Raw genomic sequence first — 26,306 nt, 5'->3', positions numbered from 1 at the left:
GGTGAAATGCGATATGTTTTTCCTGTAGGTAAGGTTATTCTTTCCAAAGTGTTTCTGGGACACAGCAAACCCATCAGAGAGGGACAACCCGTGCAAAGAAGAACATATCCCAGAGCCTCTTCTGTTTATCGCTATGTGAGCGCCAAGCATCAAGGTACAACACAAGAGCAAAATGGCATATATACATTTAGATTTGAGATGCACGATTTCCACTGTGTGTTTTCTTGACTTCATTTAGATCGAGCACATTGTGGCTCTCATAACATTCCTAGAGCAAAACAATGGTTTGTCTTTGATCATGATCTTGTCCTGCCAGAGTACATCATTTGTTTTGAATACACCACAGGGGTAAGCAGCTGTATCCATACTTATCATATTATTTAATTTTTATGGGCACCTTTCTATACCATGAACAAAAGGTATTGCCAAACAACCCTTATTTAATTAATTAAGAGTCCTTCGTTCATTCTTCAATATACAAAAATCAGTGGCGGCTGCTGGTCTCTCAACAAGGGGAAGCTCATTTTCAGCTATTCTCTAAACAAGAATACAGTTTCCAATAACAGATAAAAGATAAAATGTTATATTTAATATACCGGTAAATATATTTTATATTTTGCACAGAAAATGTCACTTAGAGGGGAGCTGCACTTTTTATGGAATGTTGCCTGTCGTTCACAATCATTATGAGAGAAAAAAGGACAGAAGGTTTTACGGGTTTTTTTTGCATTCTAACATGTAAAAATCGGCTCGTTCTATGTAGCTACCATTTCATCTAATAATTCACTTTAAAAATGCATTGAAAAACCGCCACCAATACTTAATTTATGTTCCGTAACCTGTGTAATAACCAAACTGTAGCGACATTGTTATTGTTATTGTTAGAGCGAACACTGAGGAACTCTTTTTCTATCGTAGTCACACATCGGCGTGCTTCGGTATTAGCCGTAAAAGCTAAACCAGAGATAAGCTAGATTCTACGTCAGCACGAAACACATTTGAGTTCGTAATGTATAACACAATGCGATAAAACACCTAGCTGTACTGACTGAAAAACATGAACAATCATTTTACAGTATCTGTAGAGTATTAGCCCACATTTCATCTTTAGTTTGTACACAGCTACCCAGACAGTGTATGCTGTCTGTCATGATACACACATCGTGCTGCATGTATCATGAATAATATTAAAGTGTGACTCACTTGATGGACAGTTGTGTCTTTGTTCCAGCAGGCCAGGGACATTTCTTCTGGTTTATTTGGGGTAAGCAAGCCATTTATGTCAAAATAGCTTGTCTCCAAATTCCACATTTTGCAGCTTTGAGTCGTTTTCATCGGCTTCCGTCTGCTCCAACGTTTCACCCCTTTCTTCGTGCTCGCTTTCAGAAGCAATAATTCATCCTGCGTTCATCCAGCTTCAAAAAGACAAGGTTGTGAATTCTCATTTGTCCAAAAATAGTCGTCTTCGTTGTCTGTTACCAAGTCGGCCATGATTAGAACACACACAAGCGGTTTGTATCCGTAAATAGGAACACACATTGTCGGACGTGCGCTGCTTTGGAAACGGAAATCAATGCGCGGAAGAAATAATTTCCAGCATTGATTAAAATGATCAAAATAGGGTCAATATTGAACATACGGTATTCCATATTGTTATGAACGTGTCTGTTATAGACTTGCAGTGTGTGTACAAAACGTTGATGGAGGGTTTTAAAGTTGTCTTAGAGTGCCATTAGCCCCATCTTACAAGCGTTTTTTGTCATTCTTAAAATCCAGTTGTTGTCTCTCATAATGGTTGTGAACGATAGGCAAAATTTCAGCAAAAGTTGAATGCATTCTCGCGCATGTTTAATTAATGAAGTGTAAACACAAAAGTACATACTTTTTAAAATGTTAGGGAAAACTGAGCTTCTCTTACAGGGGGACGGCGTGGCGCTGTTGGGAGAGTGGCCGTGCCAGCAGCCTAAGGGTTCCTGGTTCGATCCCCACCATCTACCAACCTTGTCACGTCCGTTGTGTCCTTGAGCAAGACACTTCACCCTTGCTCCTGATGGGTCGTGGTTAGGGCCTTGCATGGCAGCTCCCGCCATCAGTGTGTAAATGTGTGTGTGAATGGGTGAATGTGGAAATAGTGTCAAAGCGCTTTGAGTACCTTGAAGGTAGAAAAGCGCTATACAAGTATAACCCATTTACCATTTAGAGCAATTGCCACTGACAAAAGTATGTTTTGGACAAGTATAACCTTAACTTTATATGTATATGAAAGTATCTTTCAAAGTGTTAATTTCTTTCTGTTTTTTTTCCTATTTGGAGCTAAAACAACTTCTCACAATTTGGAATTAAAAAAAGTATTTCAATACAACACTAAGTGATACAAAAATTTGATTTAGTATTTTACAGCATGTCCACTATAGCTATCATTGATTACTCTCTACATATAAAATGCAATTAAATCATAGAAAGTACAATTAGATGTACTTTATTTATTGCCCCACAAAGAAATGTGAATGCTAGGTAACTATTAGCTGAATGTATTCATAAGTAAAAAACAATATTGACAAAAAACATATCTATGGAAGACAAGTATAGTATATATGTTTACCCCTTCATTTCTTAGGTTATTTCATGATAACTTTGAGGCAATATTTCATTAGGTTTGAGCACTAGTTCTGGCATAGAGAAATAATAACGCTTTGAAAAGGACTCATTTATCAATGTGTTTTAAGGCAAAGCTTGTTATATTAAAATGTGCTTCATTAAACCTAGTGGAATTGGTCAAATGTGTGCAATTAAAAAAAAAAAAAAAATCTCTGAAGATTTTTTATAATTGTGTGTACCTTTTAAAAGGCCAGCGAACAGCTTACGTCTATAGGCTGCTGCATATACGGCCAGGACCCTCCCACGTACGACCTCTCAATAGACAAACAAGCCCTCGACATGGAGCCTGTGCTGGAACCACAGACCAAGTTGTCCAGTTTGGATGAGGAAATGCTCCTAAATGTGTCCAGAGCCAGTGTCCTCAGTGAGATAACTGTAAGGATGATATATCTTTCCTCATATGTGGTTTAGTTAGAATAACGTTATTCATGAATGACGTTATTCATATATTGACTGTTAAGGGGCTAAACCTTCACAACAACAGCTTGAGCAACATAAAAAAGATTTCCTCCCTTTCGGCTTTGCGCCATCTCACCATCAGCTTCAATGAGCTCACCAGCCTCCGTGACATTGCTCACATGGTATTGATTTTCTCAAAACCTCCATTAAACACTAAAGTGTGTTGTGGATGATAAACATATCTCCTTTTCAGCCTAACCTTGAGTTTTTGGATGTCAGCTACAACCAGCTAGTTAGCCTTGAAGGCCTTCGCGGGTTGGAGCATCTCAGACATCTTGACGTGAGCTGTAACAAGTTGACCAATGCCAGCAAAGATTCGGCTGTGCTCAGAGTACACACACCTGCCCTGCTCAACCTGGAAACGCAACACAACCCCTGGAGCAAGGTATATCTTCTAACGCCTATTTTAAAATATAACTATAATCATATCGACACAATAGTGACTGTCGCTTTTTTCCTGTCAGCCAGAGGAAGTCCGAATGACCATATTGAGCCATCTGACAACTCTCAAACACCTGGATGACATCCTAGTTACACAGGAGGAAGCTGCTGATGCTGTTCAAAAGACTACAAGATGCACAATTAACCAGGTAACTTTTTGGAGATGGGTTACCATAAGCCAATGCTTCTCAATTAGTTCCTGTTCGGCAACAATTTTTTCAATAATCTTAGAAACAACAGGAAGTATACTGATTGGTCTGTAGTTCTTAAAGTCCTTTTTATTTCCCGATTTGAAAATAGGTGTTATAATTGCAGTTTTGAAGGAGGATGGGAATACACATTCTTTTAACGACTGGTTAATTATGTAAGTTATTGGTCTTGCAAAAACCTCTTTGTATTTCGTTAGTAAAAGTGAATCTAGTCCCCATGAGTCTTTAGCTTTTGAGTTTGAGAGTGAGGAGATCATTTTATTGACCTTGCATTCACTTACACATTCCATACACGGTACATCAGAGTGAGTTGTAGTCCCCCTGTGAGACTACAGGCCATAATCTCAGCAGAGTCAGCAGAAGATGTTAATGCAGAGTTCAAGGGTTTACTCAGTTCCAAGATTGAGGTTACAAAGAAGTTGTTAAACAAGTTAACAAACCATTAGGCTATCCTTTACAGTGGCTTGTGTACCAGGTATAAGTGTTCCGTTGTTGCCGGAGTTTATGTCAAGTTCAATGGATCCATTTCTAGTCCGCTCTCTCCCAGATAGATTGTCAATGAACTTCCACATTATCTTACTATGCCCCTTGGCGTGTTTTAGTATTTCTAAGAAGAAGTCTGATTTTGTTTCTAAGGCTTTCAAAGATTAACCGATCAGTCAGCAACCTTGACTTGAGATATTTTTTTAGGGCAGAATCTCTGTCCTTCATTAAAAGCCATAACCTCTCACTGAGCCATGGTGAGGTTATTTTACTTTTATAGTTTTTTGGTTGTGTTTTAGTGAATTTAGATAGGATCTGAGTAACTGCATTTTAAGAGCACTACAACCCTGCTCACAGTCCTGGCCCAAACTAAATTATTATGAACAGTCGTTTTTATTTCAGTGTCCAAAAGCTCCATATCACGCCTCAGGATTTAATTATATGTAGGCTTTTTCTCTATTTTGGTTTCTGTAACGTGTCTTAGAGAGTGTCCTTGAGACCAGTGTTAGATTATGGTCAGATAAACCAGTTATTAAATTATAAATTTTGTTAACACAATCTGATTTGTGTATAAATATCAAGTCAAGCAGGGTTTTAGTGGAGCTAGTTATTCTGGTGAGATTCTTTATCATTTGGGTTAGGTTAAACTGTTTGGCTCAATGCTTTAGCTTGTTGGAGCGTGCTTTATCTAACCAATTTAGGTTAAAATCACCCATCAAAAAATAGTTTCCTTGTTACTGCAAGCTTTTAGTACATCTTTCAACAAATGCAACCTTCTCATTAGGTGGCCTATATAAAACAACAACATTAAAGGACATTTCAGGCAAATTGTTACTCTTACACATTCCAAGCTATTCTGGGGAAAATTGGTCTGCTTGCATTGGATTTTATTTTTAACATATAATAACACACCACCTCCTTTTTTATTTAGTCGGTCTTTTCTAAAAATATTGTAATTCTTTTTTTTTCTTTTCTTTTTTTTTTATAATGTCCTGCCCAGCTTCTCGGGCAAATCATATAGCAGATGTAGATGCCCATATCGGCTGTTCAGATTTACTTTACAAAAGAGAAGTGTAGGATACTTCTCTTGTTGCCTTACTTGTATTTTGACTTTATTAAATGTATTTATATTATCATTTGGTGCAGCCGGGCCGGAGCAGGAGGGGATAGAAAGAGAGAAAAAGGAAGACAGAGGGGGGAATTGTGGGGACAAGAGGGGGATTAGACAGAGAGACAAAAACAACAACAGCAAACACAACAACAACAACAACAACAGAGCAACATCAGCAAATACGACATGTACAAATATGATGGTAAAAGTAATAGCAAATAAGCAGTTAGCGAAAATTTAATAAAAAAAATACAGAAATGACAATGAGCATTATTACACTAAAAATGGAGCAATATGAATACCAATAGAAATAGTGCTATTGATAATAAACAATACCAGTACTTTACCTTTATTATCAACAATACAATTGTTCAAATGCAACAATACATATACGTAATGATAACTTGAGATACGAAAGAATGCAGAAAAATGGAGGGGAAGAAAGAGAAGCAACCTTAACCTTGTAGATTGTTATAGTAACAATAGGTTAAGCTTTGTCAGTGTGCCATGTGTTATACCCAGTTTACCCTAGGGCAACAACGTTAATATATGTTTGATAAAACGTGATTATGTGCATGAGTGTATGTGTGCATATGTACTTGTATATGTACAGTATGTGTATGTGTGCTTGTACAGTGAATGTATATGTACAGTATGTGTATATGTGTGTACAGCGAATGTATATGTACAGTATGTGTATACAGTATGTGTGTTTGAACAGTGAATGTATATGTACAGTATGTGTAAATGTGTGTTTGTACAGTGAATGTATATGTACAGTATATGTATGTGTGTGTTTGTACAGTGAATGTATGTGTATGTGTGTGTTTGTACAGTGAATGTATATGTACAGTATGTGTATATGTATGTTTTTACAGTGAATGTATATGTACAGTATGTGTATACAGTATGTTTGTATAATGAATGTGCGTGTGGATGTACGAACTTTGAGTGTGTAAATATGTACTGTATTTATTTGTATATGTATGTGGGAGCGTAGGTACCTATGTATGTCTGTATGTATGTGTGTGAGTATATGTGAATTTGCATGTACAATACATTTGACTCCCAGTGTGTGCGGAAGCCAGAGTACGGCCCCAGCCTCCCCGAGAACCCATCCCACAAACAATAGGTGTGGTGCCCAGGGAACCAGGGGCCACCGCCCCCACGCAGCCAAGCCGGACAGCGACAGGAACCCCAGAGCCTGGCCCACCGTGCCGCCCACAAGGGCCAGCAGCAGGCCGCAGACAGACGCACCCGGCAGAGGACAAGGCACGAGAAAAACAGGGGGAAGCCATACCCCAAGCCAGCGAGAGACCACACCCCACACGGACAGAAAGGCGGGACGCCCCGCCCGAGGGGCCCGGAGACCCCCCGCAACCGGACGGGAAGACCGCCCCCGCCCCACCGGCAACAAGGCCCCCACGAGCCCACCCCCACCCCCGGAGAGCGCGGCGAGGCCAGCCCACGGCCACCCCACCCAAGCCGGCCGCCACAGGACCACCCAGCACGGGGCCACAGGTACCACCCACCCCACCCGCAGGGACCCCAACGATGGAGATGGAACAACCAGCAACCGCCCCGCCGAGTCCCCCCCCCCCCTGAGGTAGGGGAATAAATAAATAAAATAAATAAATACATAATAATAATAATAATAATATTAATAACATATATTTAAAAATAAAAAAGGAAAAAAAATAAATAAATAATTAAATCTATTTATAAAAAAAATAAATAAATAAATAAATAAAAAAATAATTAAAAGAAGATCACAGACATGCTGACACACAAGGTCACTACCCCAACAACTGGCCGACTCGCAGCACCTCGGAATACCCTGCAGCACCAAGCCACCACAGTAGACGCAGGGACCAGACCCAGCAGGCCCCAACCAAGACGGGCACCCGGAAGGGATGGACGGCGGGACCCAGGAGCTCCAGACACGCAGTCCGGATGCAGTAGCCTGAGGCGCCGACCCCCACCCGACAGGCAGGCCCAGAACGTACCCCCAGAAATATACATACATACATATATACATACACATAAACATACACATGTACACATACACACACATACACATGCATACACATACACATATATATACATACATACATACATACATACATACACACGCACACACACACACATACACATACATATACACAGTTTGTCAGCCCCGACAACCACCACGCGCGCGCGCTGCCACCAGTCACAACATCAGCCACCCCCCTGCACCAGACCCAGCAGCCACGGGCGCCCACACCACAAACAAACGGCAGCAGAAACAGCAGCCACAACACCCCCAGACAGCCAGCACCACCCAATCAAATCAAAGCGATCAAAAAAAACCCCGCGACCGGCAACCACACGCCAACAGGATCACAGATACCAGCCAGCGCCAGCCCGCCAGCAAGCCCAAACGCCAACACGCAAACAAGAGACACCAACCCCCCCCCCCCCCCATCCCGGCCATCCACCCAGCAACGCACCCATACGAGTTCCGGCCAGGGGATGGTGCCCCCCAACTGGGGAAGAAGTCAATGCACCCCGTCCGCACGCCAGCCCCCAAACCAGCCGGCAAGCCAACGCCAGCCAGCCCCCACAACCCCACAAGCGCACAGATACCAGCCACAGTCCCCCAACCACTCCAACCCAACACAGCGACGCCAACCGCCGGCAGTACCACGGCAACCATCACCACCACCGCCCGTCCGCAGTACAAACACCCGTGGCCGCCGAAACCTGAAACAAAAAAAAGCGACCTACCCCGTAAACCACAACAACGCACACCCCCAGCTACCACAGAGGCCGCCAACCCACCTACCCCAACTCATCCACATACAGGCCAATCGATCCACCGGACATCCACACCCATACACACACCTACACATACATACACACATACATACACACATACACATATACATACATATATGTATATACACATACATACACACATGCATGCATATACACATACACACACACACATATATACACCTACATACATATACATATGCACACATATACACACACATACATACACCAAAACAAAACAAAAACAAAAACAAAAAATATAAAAAATAAAAATAATAAATCAAATAAAATAAACCCTTTAAATAAAATAAAATAAAAATAAACATGAGGCCTGGTTGCCAACAGTGTCCAGCGCCACCAAACCCCGCAGCCATACCCGCACGTCCAGGCCCCCCCGCCCACCACCCACCAGGCACCCCATCCGGCAAAAAGCCATAAGGGCCCAGCCCCGCACCCACAGCCGGCATGCCATGTCATCTCTGCAGGCCTGGTGCCGCGATCAGCAATGCACACCGGGGCAGCGACACACACACATATACCTACATACATACACACAGATTCCACCATACATACATACAAACGTACACACACACACACACACACACACACACACACACACACACACACACACACACACACACACACACACACACACACACACACACACACACACACGCACCTATATATATATGTATATAATTTAACAGAATAAATAAAATTTATTAAATAAATAATTTAAAAAAATATATATATAAGTATATATATAAATAAAATTAATAAATAAATAAGGGCGGAGTAAAACACAGGAGGGAAACCCCCGCAGGGCAGTCGGGCAGCACCGCCGGGGCCCCAACAAGGGAGGAAAGCAGCCCCCCCAACCCGGCACCAGGCGGGCCCGCACAGCCGCAGCGTAGGGCGACCCCGGGCAGACCCCGCCCCGCGCCCCAGGGGAAGGAGGAAGCCCACGGACACCCGAAGCCAGAGGGGCACGAGCCGACCCCCGCCCGACAGCGGCAAGGCCCCAGCCCCACGGGCGCAAACCCCCGCCCAACCACCCACGAGAGGGGCAGCCCCCCACCCAACCCAAGGCGGCCACCCCCAACAGCTCCACCCGCACCCCAACCCCCGCCCAGGCACCCCCATCCACCCCCATCCCCAGACCACCCACGGATCGGCCCGCCAGGCCGGCACCAGGGAACACACCCCAGGCCCACCTGACCCCGCGGCACACGGCCCCCGCCGCACCCACGACCCCCCACCCACGGAGCAAGACCCCCGGGACAGAGCCCCAGCCCCGGCCCCCATGGGAATCAGGTCAGGAAATCAATTAGCGGTGCCCAAAGAGATCTGAATTCTGTCAGTTGTTGTTTTGATTCAGCAGACATTCTTTCCATAACTACATAATCTAATAAAATGTTTTTGTAAAGGTTTATACATAAATTATTTTTTGATTTCCAATTCATGAGAATAGTTTTCTTGGCGATGCCTATTGCATTTATAAGGAGGTATGTTTTGTTTATATCAAAGTCAGTTGCGGAGAGATCACCCAACAGGCAGAGTGCGGGGGAGATGGGAATAGGAATCTCTAACGCTAATGATAGGTTCTCGCACACTCCAAGCCAAAAGTTACTCACGGGAGCACAGGACCACATTGAGTGTAAGTAGTTATCTACCTTATTATCTGAGCAGTGTACACAAATGTTAGAGTCGGCTAAACCCATTTTATACATTCTTAGACCGGTGTAATGTATTCTGTAAAGTATTTTGAGCTGAATCAGTCGTAAATTTGGATTCTTAATCAAACGAGAAGTATTGAGGCATATTTGTTTCCAGAATTCTGGGTCAAGGCTTGTGGATACGTCTGAGTGCCATTTGGAAGTTGGGATACTTATTGTGTTATCTATTTTTGATAAGAGAGCATATAATTTGGATAAAGCTTTGGGGGCAGATGTTTTGAAGAATTTAACGGTCGTAGGATTACTTTCCCATGTTGTTTTGTTGAATCTTGCGCTAATTACAGATTTGATTTGTATATATTCTAGGAATTTATTAGGATTGATTGCATATTGTGTTATTAAACTTTTAAAAGAGATAAAACTGTTTGCATTGATGATATCCCCAAGACATCTGACTCCTTTATCATACCATGTTGGAAAGTTCAATGGCTTCTTGTTTAAAAGAAAATCAGGATTATTCCAAATAGGCGTAAATTGACAGGGACAATTGACAAAACATTGTAATTCTGAATGGTGAAGGCACCTGCTGGGCTATTTTTTGTTAACCATGTTTCTGAGAGTCCTAAATAATCCAAATTTGAATTGTGCAATAGTTTTTCCAGTTGTTCTGTTTTAGATGGAAGGCTTCTGATATTGATGTGTCCACCAAAGATTCCCTTTGGTTTAGCAAGTGGGTCCCAGATAATGTTTGCAGGATTAACAGTCCGTAGCAGCTTAATTTCATTTGTCTATTTGTTACCTTAGTGGTTTTAGATTTTAGTGCTGCTGGTGGTGGTAACTCAGGCGCTAGCTTGTGGCCTGCTGCTGGTGGTTGCTCCAGCGCTAGCCAGAGGCTCGCCGCTGGTGGTTGTCGGCCCGGCTTTAGCTCGCGGCCTGCTGCCAGTGGTTGTAGCCCCGGCGTTAGCTCGTGGCTTTGAAGCTGTAAACATTGGTCACTTGTCTGCTTTATTAGCATGTTCCTTTTCAAAAAGTGGTATGCTTTTTATGTTTGTTTTATGCAAAATTAGCAACAATATTGCTTGTATTGTAGCTTATCAGAAGGGATTAAAGTATTTATATATTTGTATTTACTTTCCCTGAACCTGAAGTCTATCCCGAAGACGATTTTAAAAAAGCCTAAAAACTTGAAATATTTCAAACTGTCAACTACTGTACATGTGTTTATAAAACACAATTAACCATTACTACTTCCAAACAACAAAAACAAGGGGATTATTCAGCTTGTATTTTAGTGGCTACAGTGAGCCATTTTTGCATTGTACATTTCAAATCTCTGGGCTTTTAACTTGATATTGCTACTCCTAACTCGTGCTCAATGTTAAACTGGGATCTGTACTTTGTTTTTATTGCAGCAACAATAGTAAAACTCATCTCACAGAAATAGGATGTTGCAAAGGGTAGCAGAATAGCACAAAAAACACACTGGTCTTTCCTCATTTCCTACTGTAGGTATGGTGAAACTCAAAGACGATGCATGCGTACTCCCGGGTCTTTTAGATCTAGGTTTCGTTACTTGTTTTCCTTGCTGCTGACAACTCTTTCTTTTTTGTTTTCATTCCTGTCACAAACTTTTTCATCTAGCCGCCTCCGTCAGCTCTCTACACATGTGTTCAACAGGGAACCTATTGATTAAAATGAGCACTGCCTGTGTATCGTTCAAACATTAATACTAGAATGTAGACGCAAATAATGAAAATATTCCCTGCCACTCACTACCCCCCAGGAGATCTTGACGCACTATTTGAGAAACACGGCCATAGACCATGTACAATTCATTCTGTGCAATAAAGATGCTAAATCTAATTCAATGTATGTCAATACATGCTAAGATATTTTAACTAAACATGAATATTTTAGCTTTGTTTTAGGTGACAAAGTAAATTAGTGTACTTTAAGTAGTCAAGTGCAAAATTTGCATACAATTTTCATGTTGAAAAGTTAATGTTGTGACTGCTGATTGTACAGTTGAGATAGTTGCGTTCTATAATGAGACATTTTGATCCTCTGTTGGCAGGAATCTCTTGTTGCTTGCTCGTATACAAATAATGAACGCCCTCGTTATCTCAGCCTTCTGCCAACAACCCAGCTTCTCTCTGAACGCTGTCCATCACCTCGGGGCCTCAGCCAAAATCTGCAGCCAGACTGGACTACGAAGGTCAGTCTGTCTTGTCTTTCTCAGTTGATTTGTGATGTGAGAGTATTACCTAATATTTCTGACATAATTTGTGTTATATGCTTTCTTGAAATGGGGAATTTTGAAACAGATCACCGCTCTAAATTTTGACAACCAGAAGATTTGTAAGATGAGCAGTCTGGGTACCTTGGTCAACCTTCGCTGGGCGTCATTTAATAATAATTACATCTCTGAAGTAGAAGGGTTGGACTGCTGCATCAAGCTGGAGGACCTCTCCCTCAATAACAACAGCATTAGCTCATTTCACGGTCAGTCATAAAATGGAATTCTGATAATCTTAGGAAACCAGATGTAAAGTAAAAATTATTTTGTTGTGTTTCTATTGTCTAGGACTCTCAAACCTACAGTGTCTAAGCAAACTTAGCATGGATGGTAATCAACTGTCCAGTCTGGACAACTCGGTCCTCGACGAGCTACAGAACTTAACTTTTTTGGCTGTGGAGAACAACCGCATCACTTCTCTGCAGGGCATTCAAAGAATCCGCAACCTTCTGGAGCTCTATGTCGGCAACAACCAGATTTCTGTGTCTCGGGATGTCTATTATGTCAAGGTAAAATTTGAAGATATTACTGTATCCTTAATTGTATTGTATTGGTATTAATTTAACTAGTATTTCTTGAATTGTGGTTTGCAGTGGTATAGAAGTGTATCTTTCAAATCTGTTTTAACATTTTGCTCCAGTATGAGTTGATTGTTTTAGACAAGGTGAAAGGGGACCTGTTCTCTTTAAGAAAATAAAAAGCTACAAGTGACAAAAAAAAGGATACATAAAAGCGCGTATTGCTCTTAACGAGCAGCTTTTGTGTGTCCCCTATCCAAAAAACACAAACGCGGCAGAAAAAAGTTAGTGTATTTCAAAATGTGTTTATCTTTTCATGTTTTTTTTCTCACTTTTTGTTTCCTCAGGCTTCATTAAAATTATATGCACATGCGTCAAGAATGGTTTTGCAAATTAAAAGATGGTGTCATTTAGCCCTACAGCCCTGCAACCCGCCTACGCAAGTAGATTGCAGACCTCTGGGAAACGCTGTATTTATAACAGACACGTTTTTAAGACCAATTTTGAGTCAGATTTCATATAGTAATACCGTACCTACAGTACACATTGTAGCTGGGAAGTGTATACATTCATGCTACTTTAAAAGCATTTTAGCATTTTAAGAAAATTATCTAACCATTTCAGGGATTGGCGAGCCTGATCATCTTGGATCTTTATGGTAATCCTTTATGTGAGAGCTTAAAGAACTATCGTATATACATGGTGTTTCATCTGCCGTCTCTAAAGGCCCTGGATGGAACGGCAGTGGTATGTGTCAACAAATCTTTAAATACGGGGGAGTTAAAAACAGAATTGCATCCAGTGAGTGTCATTTCCTGCTGTTTTAGGATGCAGCTGAATGTGAAAATGCAAAGGCAACATTTGGAGGACGACTCACACCAGACTTGGTTGCAGAAAAACTGGACCACTCAAACTATGCCAACATCACCAACCTTAATCTGCCATCATGCTCCATTAGGTCAGCATAAAAGTCAGTTCCATTTATATCTCAACGGACCGTTTTTAAACATTACAAATTTATTTTTAATCTCTCAACAGGAGTGTGGATATGTCTCCAACAGACCTGTTCTTTAACCTACAAAGTGTCAACTTGGATCACAACAGCCTCATCTGCTTCTCAGGCCTCATCCACCTGCCCAACATCAAAGTAGAAATCTGAAAAATAGCAAACTGGAAACATCCTAAAAACATTTATGTTTTGTTTTATTTTTTGCAGGTTTTGTATTTAAACTACAACCATATTGAGTCCATCATGCCCAGGCAGAAGACCTTTCTGACGAACAGACAGATGCTACACAATAAGGTGCACTCCAGTGGCTATGGCCAACAGACTTTATGCAAAGGAAGCAGGTAATGTGGCAAATTACTTCTTAGTCAACACAAACAAATAATTCTGTCCCACTGACAAGTATAATCTTTAGATTAATTAAAATACTTTGACTTTACTTGTCTTGGTATGATAGAAATACTAAACTTTTTTAAATGTCAGTTGTTGATGTTAAAAATCTACTTAGTAAAATCCATCCACCTATCCATTTTCTACCGCTTGTCCTTTTCGGGTCGCGGGGGCTCACTGGAGCCTATCTCAAAAATGAATCCTCTATTGTTTGGCAAGTATCTCTTAAAATTCAGTGCACTTATTATAATTGCCTTTAGGGGGCAGCACCTACCAACAAATGAATACAATTTTACTCAGTTGTGCCCATGCCTCAGTTGAAGTTTCAATATACACTACATAGCATATTAACTTGTGTTTTTTGCATAAAAATGTGAATTTGTCCAAAGTTCCTTATATAAACTGATGCTCCTCCTACTGTAAAAAATGGGTGTACAGTATATATTGTATTGTTATTGTTATGTGTTGTGTTATGGTGAAATAAGTCAAAGCTACCTATGTGATTTTTTGGAGTTGGTCCGTACCTTTTCGATCAAATAAGCCAGCAGGAGGTATACAGGTGTATAGTTGACTGAAGTAGTTACAAAAGTGTCTTTCTTTTGTGAAGGAACGTTGCACCGACTGTCATCCTGGAGCCTCTGATGAGCAGCCTGGAGGTGCTGCATTTGAGTTACAATGGCATCTCCAATATGGCCAATCTGGAGCTCAGCAGGCTCACCAATCTTAAAACGCTTTTCCTTAAAGGTAGGCACAGACTGTACAGCCTTGTGAAAAGGTAAACACTGAACTACAGAACTGAAATCCAGGTGGGAAATGAGATGTGAACAAAAGAGCAGAACAAAAGAAAACCTTGCATTGAGAAGGGAAGATTGGGCTGATTGGTCTCAAAGGGCAGTCTGCTTCTCCTCGATACACTTCATTTTAGCCTGAAACTTCACTGCACCAACCAACAAGCAATAGCACTGAACCATTTGTATACTTAATGTGTTTACACATTTCAAGATGAGATTCCTTCTTTTGTGTTGTTTATAGAAATGCCAGCTAATGATCAATTATAGTAAGATGGCTTCTACAGGGGCTATAAATTATTGAGAATGCAGCAATTTTATTAGTTAGAATTTCAGGTGATGACCTTTCTTTTAAGTACCTTGAAAGATACATTTGCCAATATTATTAGATATTTAACTAACTAGTTTTCTGGGGAAATGGGGAAAAAAACATGAGAACAATTTTAATTTTCCATTCATTTTTAATCACATGTACAAGTATTTATTGAAAATGAGTTTTACTTGATAAAGTTAAAAATCATTAAATTTTAATTTCAGCGTATTTAGAAAAGTGCTATAATACATTTCATATTATACATCTGTACTATAAACTCTCTTTGCGATCATAAAAACTAAATATAACATAAATACATTACTGAATATTAACTTAGCTGCTTCAGCGTTTTTATAGATATTATTATTTTTATATTTAAATGTTTATCACATATGGATAAACAATAATACAAATATTAAATTATAATAAACATTGAAATTTAAAAAGGGTCTACTTTGGCCCTATTGAAAATAGAGCGGGTCAAAAATAATGAGTTGACTCATGCGATTAAAAGTTAGGGGTAGGGTTAGGGTTACTTCTTAGCCAATACAAACAAATCATTTTGTATCACTGACAACTGTAATATTTAGATTAATTAAAATAATTTGACTTTACTTGTCTTGGTATGATAGGGTTACTATAATTTCTAAAATGTCAGTTGTTAAAAATCTATTTATCGGTAGTAAAATAATTTACTAACCCCAAACCCAACCCAAACCTAACCTTAACCCTAACCCTTTTAATATATTTTTTAATTCTGTTAAAAAAAAGAAGCTAAAACCAGACACTACATATATTTTTAAGACAAATCTTGATGTCAGGTTTGTGTTATGGGTGAAAAAGTATATTTTTTATTAGTTATTAAAATCTGACTCTAGGTTTCGTCTTTAAATATATATACAGTATACACTACCGTTCAAAAGTTTGGGGTCACATTGAAATGTCCTTATTTTTGAAGAAAAAGCACTGTACTTTTCAATGAAGATAACTTTAAACTAGTCTTAACTTTAAAGAAATACACTCTATACATTGCTAATGTGGTAAATGACTATTCTAGCTGCAAATGTCTGGTTTTGGTGAAATATCTACATAGGTGTATAGAGGCCCATTTCCAGCAACTATCACTCCAGTGTTCTAATGGTACAATGTGTTTGCTCATTGGCTCAGAAGGCTAATTGATGATTAGAAAACCCTTGTGCAATCATGTTCACACATCTGAAAACAGTTTAGCTCGTTACAGAAGCTACAAAACTGACCTTCCTTTGAGCAGATTGAGTTTCTGGAGCATCACATTTGTGGGGTCAATTAAACGCTCAAAATGGCTAGAAAAAGAGAACTTTCATCTGAAACTCGACAGTCTATTCTTGTTCTTAGAAATGAAGGCTATTCCACAAAATTGTTTGGGTGACCCCAAACTTTTGAACGGTAGTGTACATACTATCTATATATATATGTATATACATATATACAGTGTATATATTGTGTATATATACACAGTATATATATATATATATATATATATATATATATATATATATATATATATATATATATATATATATATATATATATATATATATATATATATATATATATATATATATATATATATATATATATATATATATATATATATATATATACTGTATATATATTTATATACACTGTATATATATTTATATATATTTTGACAAAATAATGAAATATTCAAATGGCCCCCGCATACTTTGACTCTTCAGTATGCTTCCCTTGGTCGAAAAAGTTTAGACACCCTTGCTATAAATGGTAAAAAGCTTTGAACCTTGGAAAAAGCATATGAGCACTGCTCTTCCCACCTTTCCTATAGGAAATGAGATCAGTCAGGTGGAAGGCTTGGAGGGTCTCCAGCAGCTCCGGGAGCTCATGTTAGACAGGAACCGCATAAGGGCCCTGTACGAGAACTCTTTCATTTCCCAGAAGGTCCTGCTGGAATTGCACCTGACAGAGAATCGCATTCGAGAGCTCAACCATCTCTATCCACTTGTTGAGCTCCGCAAGCTTTACCTTGGGATGAACAAGCTACAGGTACGTTTTAACCTCAACACGTTTTAATGTTTGCCTCCACGTGTCACTATTAGTCGACACCCTTGAAAGACTGACCTCCACATATACTGATTTTCTGCACCACTGAGGCCATCATGCTACTTTTGTGATGATTGGCTGATATGCAAAAAGTGACAAATGTAGAATATATATTTTTCCACGTAGCATAGTAATCTTAAATCATCAACCCCCACTACGGCATGTGAGGGTTATCATTAAAGGGGACTCCAGTGTGATTGAAGGTCAGGGCTGTGTGTATGATGACAAAAAGGAACAATCAGTGAAACATATAATCAGCTTCTTAATCTGTATCCCCTTCTTACCAAGGGGGAGTGATTTGCGCTTTTGTTTGACAATCGCTCTTACTTCCCAAATGCTTGTGTATTTAATTAACATGTAGAGCATGGCAGTTGTTTAGCACATGGGTCCTGGCAGTGAGGGCATCTTTGAATCTCAGCCAAACCCAAACATAAACCTGGCAAATCAGAGAACCCTCAACCCCCCCAGCCAATGCCCTGTTGCGTGCCCAAACTCTCAGGCGATTAAACATGTAATCTCTGCCATCAGCTGCTTCTATCCCGCCTACACCAAAAATTATGAAAGGTTTCAACCCGACGCATATGCCTCTATTATCCCAAACACATGCGGCTTCAATCAGAAATGGACAAATCATACTTTAAAATAATCATTGTTCTCTTCTTGTTTATAGGACATTGCAGAGCTTGATAAACTTGAGGTTCTCCCCTCGCTGACGGAGCTCTCCGTCGTTGGCAATCCGGTAAGGTTTTCCATTCAGTCCACACGATAAATACACGTCCATTCGCAGGGCACTACACTCAATGACTGTAATAACATCTGCCTCAGTACTATCCAAACCTCTAAAGCCCCAAGAAGATGAGCTGGTCAAGCAATACAATTACCGATCACATGGGATGAGTACCAAATGTGGTACTTTTATGAGCACCGACCAAAGTCTCTCAGTACTACCGAGTATTGATTCACGTAAAATGAAATGGTGCCATATTTCAATACATTGAAATATTTGTAGCTCGTGACCTCACCTCCGGTTGCAGACTGAGCACCGGCTCAGGCACTTGGCGAGGAAACAAGCACTCATGCAGCACGCAGTGCAAACTCAGTCCTACTGCCTTTAGGTAATCTTGCAGTTTTCAATACCAACAAATATAGTATGCCTTAAAGAAAACACATTTAGACATAAGTAAGTAAGGCTCCACTTTTCCAAAATGCACCAGCTTTGTCGGAATTTACATTGGCTTTGCCATACACATGCTAACCATGAGCATTTGCAATTTTACATGGTGATTTCAACACCTTCAAATTTGGTAATGAAAACTACAACTAAGATGCAGATTACAAATAAACAGCAAGGTGTAATAAGTACAACACTTGCATTTTAAACTTTTTGTAGGGCACACATTGAACTTCATGGCAAAAGCTACTTCCTAGTCTACACCCTTATACACTACTGCCATTTATTATCTTGGAATTGCAACTGTATGCAAAATATAAAATACTTGCAAATGAGACCCAGAAATGTCATGAGAAAACAAGATATAACAACTGGACAGCACAATTATTCTAATCAGCTCATTTTTAAAAATGTTAAAATAATAAATGCGATTTTATTATTAAACAATTTACATTTATTAATAGACACAAAACTACCGAAATTGGTACCGTTGAGTACTGGTATTAATTCCATGGTACCGGTAATTGGTACCATATTGGTTCAAATGTAAAGAGTACCCATCCCTAATGACCAAATACTATATACTTTGTAGAGTACAGCCCTCCCCCAAGGCTGAATTGTTAACAAAACTGCAGCTAAAAAAAATTAGGTGGTGTATTTGTGTTTGTTTGTCCATCTATCATTCTCGGAGCATTCAATCAATTGCAACTGGAATGTTCAGGTTGTCTTTAAAGATGTTTTGCCTCACATCTGAGCAGGCTTCATTGGTTCATGCTTAAAGAGGACGGCGTGGCGAAGTTGGGAGAGTGGCCGTGCCAGCAATCTGAGGGTTACTGGTTCAATCCCCACCTTCTACCACCGTTGTGTCCTCGAGCAAGACACTTCACCCTTGCTCCTGATGGGCCTGGTTAGCGCCTTGCATGGCAGCTCCCGCCATCAGTGTGTGAATGTGTGTGTGTGTGAATGGGTGAATGTGGAAATCGTGTCAAAGCGCTTTGAGTTCCTTAAAAAAGGTAGAAAAGCGCTATACAAGTACAACCCATTTACCATTTACCATTTAAAGACTGTCCTATAGAGTCGTTCAGTCAACAACTACAAATAAACATAAAGGTAATGTTATAGTTGTGCAGTATTCTGTTATATGCAGCTCTTGTATCGCATCTCACTAGATTGTAAGCGTAGGTTTTTAAATGAATGTTTCTGCCATGTTTTAGTCAGATCAGTCCACTGGTCAGCTCTTTGAATGCTTTCCCTGGTAGACAACATGATCAAAAGTGTTTTCATGCTCACTTTCTCACTTGGACAAGCTAAAACACTGACCCAGTGTAGATCTGCTCTCGCAAATTAAGCGATTACATGATGGCCGTCTGCTGTGTCTCAAACTGGCTGGCATCAGAGACAAATCCGTAGACCAAATGGCGAATGCTGTTGGCCCGCTTACATCACCCATCTGGAGCTTGTGGATCAAGCATAGGCAGAGTATCTACGTAGCCTGCGGACGATGGGGAGGCCTGGGGGCCACGCTCAGCTGCGTCAGCCTCGTTCCCGTTGGATCCCATCTCTTTCCATGGGGGTTAATCCTGCCAAGGTGTTGAGGCCAACAGCCACTCTTGAGACGATACCTCCTGCTGTTGACCACATGAGATCACTGTTTTGACTGTATTCCAATGCCAAAGTCTGTCCCTTCTCCCCTGGACTTTCACTGGCACTCACTCACAACCTAAATACAGCAGTGGCCTGCAGGAACATCCAGTTCTTTGAGTGGACAACTTACCCATTTGTAGCTCTACGTAGCTTCATAAGTATTTTAAGGCAGGCTCCAACATTCAATCCTAAAAGATATTGTCATTGCCTCACACAAACATTTAGGGTTTTTTTCTTTTTTACTTTTAGGTGGCTCGCACTTCTCTGCATAGACCAGCAGTGATGCGCAGTCTGTCCCAGTTGCAGGTCCTGGATGGCCTGACGGTTACAGTGGACGAGAGAAGCAAAGCTGAAATCACAGACGCAACAGTGAGAGCTGCACACTTTCTCTCAGAAACAAACACGTAAAAGCACACAATTCACATTAAGTGTCTTCAACACCCCTTTTAGCTTCGTAGCTCTCCTTATATTTTAATCTTAAGAGTTATCGTGTAAAATATACTCCTGAACCGTGAGGTTTGCAAATGGGTTGGAAATCACCATAGTAAGTTAGTTTAGTTGGACAACTGGAAAGATTAAAGTTTATAGGAATGAACTCGTAGTTTGGGGTGGTATCTCCTTCTTTCGTCTGTTTCCTGTAGTAGTCGCCACAGTAGATCGTTTGCCTTCATCTCACTTTTTTTCAAATTAACCCTTTTCTTGTCCTCCTTTACAACATCCATGAACCTCCTTTCTGGGATCTCTCTTCCTCCCGCCTCTCATCTCCATCCTTAACATCCTTTGTTTATTATGGCCACTATCAATACACATGTCCAAACCATCTCTCTTGCCTATCTGACTTTGTATCTGAGCGCTTAGTACTAGCTGCCTGTTTCAATGCAAATTATATATATTTTTTAATTGTATTGTTGTATACATAATTGCAATTTCATAAATATTCACTTTCCCATTAATTCCTATTAATTTACGTATAGTGCTATACATTTCTGGAATGTTCCAAACCTTTTGGACGTTATCATACAGGACTTACAGACCGCATACACACAAATAAACGGAAAGCTCGGATCAAAGTCTCTCTGTCTTATCGAATGGCTGGTTCATGTAATGAGAGGCCATTGCAGTAATTCTCCCGCAGCCCTGAATTAAAAGCAGCCTAAGCCGGCTGGCATCATCTTGCTGATTAGATGAAATGTGCCCGGCCGATAATGCACCAGTGGATTTACTCCCTATTAGCCAGGTCAACGCGACCCCCTCTGCCTGCTAATCGTACATGTGGAAATGACAGAGATGGGGAAGCTGGATTTTTCTCATTAGAGCACAAACTGCTCCTCTTTCATAAATACCATTTCAGCTGTCCCTGCATTTGCTTTTATTTTAATTTAATCTTTGTCATTGATTAATAGTAATGACTGTTCCCCACCTTAGGATTCTCACATATGTGGAGCAACAAGCAATGTTATCACCAACACTCAGCCCAGAGTGTGGATGAAGTGGACACAACATGGTGACAATGGTGGAGAAAGACAAACAGTTAGGTTGCATAGACTGTCTTTGACTGAGCCTCTAAACAGCATTTAGGCACCAAATATCCCATATACTTTGTGTGGGTGTGGGTGTACAGTATATAGTGTATTTATACGTTGATATATACAGTATGTATACATACATACTGTATATACCTGTATGCTGTATATATACACATATATGTGTGTGTATGTATGTATGTATATATGCGTATTTAAATATGGATATATATATATACATATGTGTGTATGTACATATATATGTATGTATATATGTGTACAGTATGTATGTATGTGTATATACTGTATGTATGTATAAATATGTATGTATGTATATGGGGAAGCTGGGTTTTTCTCATTGGAGCACAAATTGCTCCTCTGCCATAGTTACCATTTTAGCTATTTTATATGCTATATAATGTATATACAAACCCCGTTTCCATATGAGTTGGGAAATTGTGTTAGATGTAAATATAAACGGAATACAATGATTTGCAAATCATTTTCAACCCATATTCAGTTGAATATGCTACAAAGACAACATATTTGATGTTCAAACTGATAAACATTTTTTTTTTTGCAAATAATCCTTAACTTTAGAATTTGATGCCAGCAACACGTGACAAAGAAGTTGGGAAAGGTGGCAATAAATACTGATAAAGTTGAGGAATGCTCATCAAACACTTATTTGGAAGATCCCACAGGTGAACAGGTAAATTTGGAACAGCTGGGTGCCATGATTGGGTATAAAAGTAGATTCCATGAAATGCTCAGTCATTCACAAACAAGGATGGGGCGAGGGTCTCCACTTTGTCAACAAATGCGTGAGCAAATTGTTGAACAGTTTAAGAAAAACCTTTCTCAACCAGCTATTGCAAGGAATTTAGGGATTTCATCATCTACGGTCCGTAATATCATCAAAGGGTTCAGAGAATCTGGAGAAATCACTGCACGTAAGCAGCTAAGCCTGTGACCTTCGATCCGTCAGTCTGTACTGCATCAACAAGCGACATCAGTGTGTAAAGGATATCACCACATGGGCTCAGGAACACTTCAGAAACCCACTGTCAGTAACTACAGTTGGTCGCTACATCTGTAAGTGCAAGTTAAAACTCTCCTATGCAAGGCAAACACCGTTTATCAACAACACCCAGAAACGCTGTCGGCTTCGCTGGGCCTGAGCTCGTCTAAGATGGACTGATACAAAATGGAAAAGTGTTCTGTGGTCTGACGAGTCCACATTTCAAATTGTTTTTGGAAACTGTGGACGTCGTGTCCTCCGGACCAAAGAGGAAAAGAACCATCCGGATTGTTATAGGCGAAAAGTTGAAAAGCCAGCATCTGTGATGGTATGGGGGTGTATTAGTGCCCAAGACATGGGTAACTTACACATCTGTGAAGGCGCCATTAATGCTGAAAGGTACATACAGGTTTTGGAGCAACATATGTTGCCATCCAAGCAACGTTACCATGGACGCCCCTGCTTATTTCAGCAAGACAATGCCAAGCCACGTGTTACATCAACGTGGCTTCATAGTAAAAGAGTGCGGGTACTAGACTGGCCTGCCTGTAGTCCAGACCTGTCTCCCATTGAAAATGTGTGGCGCGTTATGAATCCTAAAATACCACAACGGAGACCCCCGGACTGTTGAACAACTTAAGCTGTACATCAAGCAAGAATGGGAAAGAATTCCACCTAAGAAGCTTAAAAAATGTGTCTCCTCAGTTCCCAAACGTTTACTGAGTGTTGTTAAAAGGAAAGGCCATGTAACACAGTGGTGAACATGTCCTTTCCCAAATACTTTGGCACGTGTTGCAGCCATGAAATTCTAAGTTAATTATTATTTGCAAAAAAAAAATAAAGTTTATGAGTTTGAACAGCAAATATCTTGTCTTTGTAGTGCATTCAATTGAATATGGGTTGAAAAGGATTTGCAAATCATTGTATTCCGTTTATATTTACATCTAACACAATTTCCCAACTCATATGGAAATGGGGTTTGTATGTTTATTTATATATGTATGTATATATATATGTGTATAGTATGTATATGTGTATATATATGTATATGTGCATATGTGTATGTATATATATATATAGATGTATGATGTATACATAGATATGTAAATATATATATGTATATGTGTGTGTATATGTGTGTAATAAATATATATGTGTGTATATTTTATATATATATATATATATATATATATATATATATATATATATATACACATTTATATATTCATACATACATATATATATATATTTACACGTATATACATGTGTGTGTTATGGTTTAACTTTTTACTCTGATGCTTCACATTTCTTTCAAGCAATGTGATGAGTGTTGTAGCGGTTCTACACTTGAGACAAACCAGCCTGGACTGATGACCTATATACCCGTCAGAGGGATGACTATGGGTGGACTACACAACCTAATTCATGGCCACGACATGCTCCCAAATAACAAGGAAGAAATCCAATACACATCCAAGTGTGAGTAATGGCTCAAATCACTCATCTCTTGATTAGGGGTGTAACGGTATTCTTATTCCCATTTTTCAATGTGGCGCTATACAGCTACATACCAGTTTGCCCCACGGTACACATTTCAAATTAGGGATAGGAAGTGTTGTACATTTGGTGTGGCAATGCACTTCCATAAGCCTGCCTAAAATCAAACAAGAAAGCAAGACATTTAACGTGGAAGCGGTAAATCTAGGTAGATGTGCAGCCTAGCCTTTGACTATCAGCTAGCTATAGTGCCATGGATGACCCAAAGCCTAAAGACTCTCTTTAATCTTTATAATGTAATGTTTTCAAACGTGTCTTCCGGTGTAATTCGTAAAGAAATCAATAGAAGTGGATAAAATGAAAGCAGTGTGTCTGCATTGTTTAGTAGAGATGGAGAACAGTGCTACACGCAGAACTCATTAATTATGCCCTAAGTTAATGAGGAACTTTGATTTATTAAAATAACATAATAATTGATGTTGTTCAACTGTTAATGTTGCATACTGTTAATGTTGCATTGCACTTTACTAAAAATAAACACTGTAAACCAGGGGTGTCCAAAGTGTGCCCCTTGGGCCATTTCTAAAAATAAAATTGGTTATCAATAAGATATATTATTAGATATTACACTAATTTGCTTTGTCAGATATAACACAACAATTGTATAACTTAAAATGCCGTATCCTGCATTGATCAACCGGTACATTGAATTGTTTTTAACATCCATTCATCCATTTTCTACCGCTTGTCCCTTATGGGGTCACGGGGGGTGCTGGAGCCTATCTCAGCTGCATTCGGGTGGAAGGCGGGGTACACCCTGGACAAGTCGCCACATATTAGATGGAAAAAATGTATCAAATGCCCATCACCTGCTACATCTTGACTTTTTCTGTATGCTGTATTTGTATCTTTTATTACATACACAAGTTGGAATTGGTTGCGCGTCAGTTAGTTAGTTAGCAAAAAGTTATGAGCAAATTTTTATTAGCTTAGTTTTACATTTTTGTGTGTGTATGTTTGCGGCCCTGCAGAGACAAAGACAGTGGATACCTGGCAAGAGGTTTCACTGCGTTTCTTTCATTCCCCTTCAGATAGTTTAAAAAGCCCAAATTTTGATTAAACTTTCAAGAAATGCCAGAAATGAAATAAGGACCAATAGATTAGATTTTGCAGCTGATTCGGATCACCGTCTGGATTCAGGGACTTTTTTTTACTATTGGAAGGTCGGGCCTGGCAAAGGTCTGCGCTCCCTTTGTGCTTTTGTAGTTTAAATATTGTATGAATTGGAGAATTACCTGCGAGCAGACTGCAGTTATTGTTTATACTTCATTGTAAAAATATAACCGTTAAAGATAAGCAGTTTTATGTTTTGCTTTTTTTTTCCTTATTTACGTATCGAACCCGGTTTTAGGCGTATCGTTAACCCCTACTTTTGATACATTTAACTGTGCTTGTAAACTTTCATTGCTGTGTTCTTCCCCGATTCCAGACAAGAGACAGTCAGAACGAAATCCTCCAAGCATCCATGCTGATATGACCTCCAGACTGACCCGAAGAGTAAGAAACAACATGATAGCTGCATGTACCCTTCCCCATGGGAAGAAAGAGCAATCCTACTACCATGCAGGAACAAAATACCAGGTTGATGAATCTTAACACTGTATAGATGTGATTCTACTGCTGGGACAAAATCTTTTTAAAATAGATATATCAATACACTTAAGTCCTAAAGTTTTTGGACAAAATACAGATTTTATGTCTTCGCTACAATTGATTTGAAATAAAACTGTCAAAATGTGACTTAACGATACTATTTAGGAATTACAGCCATTTTATTCACTTGTACCTCTGATTTAACGGACTGAAAGGTAGTATCAGTACACTTGACACATAAGATGTTTATTATGTCAACACAAATGAAGCAAATAAAAGTATTGTGTTATACAGTGGTACCTCGTGTTTCGTGTTCCCCACTTTTTGTACGTTGATAAACATTTGAAAAGTTTGCCCTGGTTTTTGTATATCGTGGTAGTTGTCGTACGACCAAACATTGCACGTAACAAACTAGTTTGGTTGCCGTTGTATCATCCCATGGATGACAAGTGTTAGTTGTGTACTAAACAAAACCGTTTTTTCTCCTGCTGAGGAACATAGTGGTGACTCAGTT

The 26,306-nt window shown here is 39.7% G+C and overlaps 1 protein-coding gene across 5 annotated transcripts in view; it reads left to right on the top strand.

Annotated features, from left to right (window-relative positions):
- Window positions 1-26,082, top strand: part of lrrc9 (leucine rich repeat containing 9) — a 38,544-nt gene extending 12,462 nt beyond the window's left edge. Inside the window, exons 14-34 of one of the 5 annotated variants that reach the window (XM_062042176.1) lie at window positions 29-154; window positions 239-348; window positions 2,848-3,033; window positions 3,120-3,239; window positions 3,311-3,502; window positions 3,582-3,707; window positions 11,926-12,066; window positions 12,176-12,209; window positions 12,282-12,353; window positions 12,436-12,656; window positions 13,290-13,412; window positions 13,493-13,623; window positions 13,704-13,812; window positions 13,882-14,015; window positions 14,669-14,805; window positions 17,009-17,226; window positions 17,954-18,022; window positions 20,348-20,467; window positions 21,524-21,628; window positions 23,959-24,121; window positions 25,629-26,081. In XM_062042176.1, coding sequence (XP_061898160.1) covers window positions 29-154; window positions 239-348; window positions 2,848-3,033; window positions 3,120-3,239; window positions 3,311-3,502; window positions 3,582-3,707; window positions 11,926-12,066; window positions 12,176-12,209; window positions 12,282-12,353; window positions 12,436-12,656; window positions 13,290-13,412; window positions 13,493-13,623; window positions 13,704-13,812; window positions 13,882-14,015; window positions 14,669-14,805; window positions 17,009-17,226; window positions 17,954-18,022; window positions 20,348-20,467; window positions 21,524-21,628; window positions 23,959-24,121; window positions 25,629-25,795 — 2,804 coding nt within the window. In that variant the 3' untranslated portion in view covers window positions 25,796-26,081. Of the gene's footprint in view, window positions 1-28; window positions 155-238; window positions 349-2,847; window positions 3,034-3,119; window positions 3,240-3,310; window positions 3,503-3,581; window positions 3,708-11,925; window positions 12,067-12,175; window positions 12,354-12,435; window positions 12,657-13,289; window positions 13,413-13,492; window positions 13,624-13,703; window positions 13,813-13,881; window positions 14,016-14,668; window positions 14,806-17,008; window positions 17,227-17,953; window positions 18,023-20,347; window positions 20,468-21,523; window positions 21,629-23,958; window positions 24,122-25,628 lie in introns of all 5 variants that reach the window. The other 4 variants (XM_062042173.1, XM_062042175.1, XM_062042178.1 and 1 more) reach the window with 4 other exon arrangements.
- The last annotated feature ends 224 nt before the right edge of the window (window positions 26,083-26,306 follow it).

This window comes from Entelurus aequoreus, linkage group LG03 (assembly GCF_033978785.1).
Source record: "Entelurus aequoreus isolate RoL-2023_Sb linkage group LG03, RoL_Eaeq_v1.1, whole genome shotgun sequence".
NCBI lineage: Eukaryota > Metazoa > Chordata > Actinopteri > Syngnathiformes > Syngnathidae > Entelurus > Entelurus aequoreus.
The sequence above is the reverse complement of the archived record's forward strand: the minus strand, read 5'-3'. Positions and strand labels throughout refer to the sequence as shown.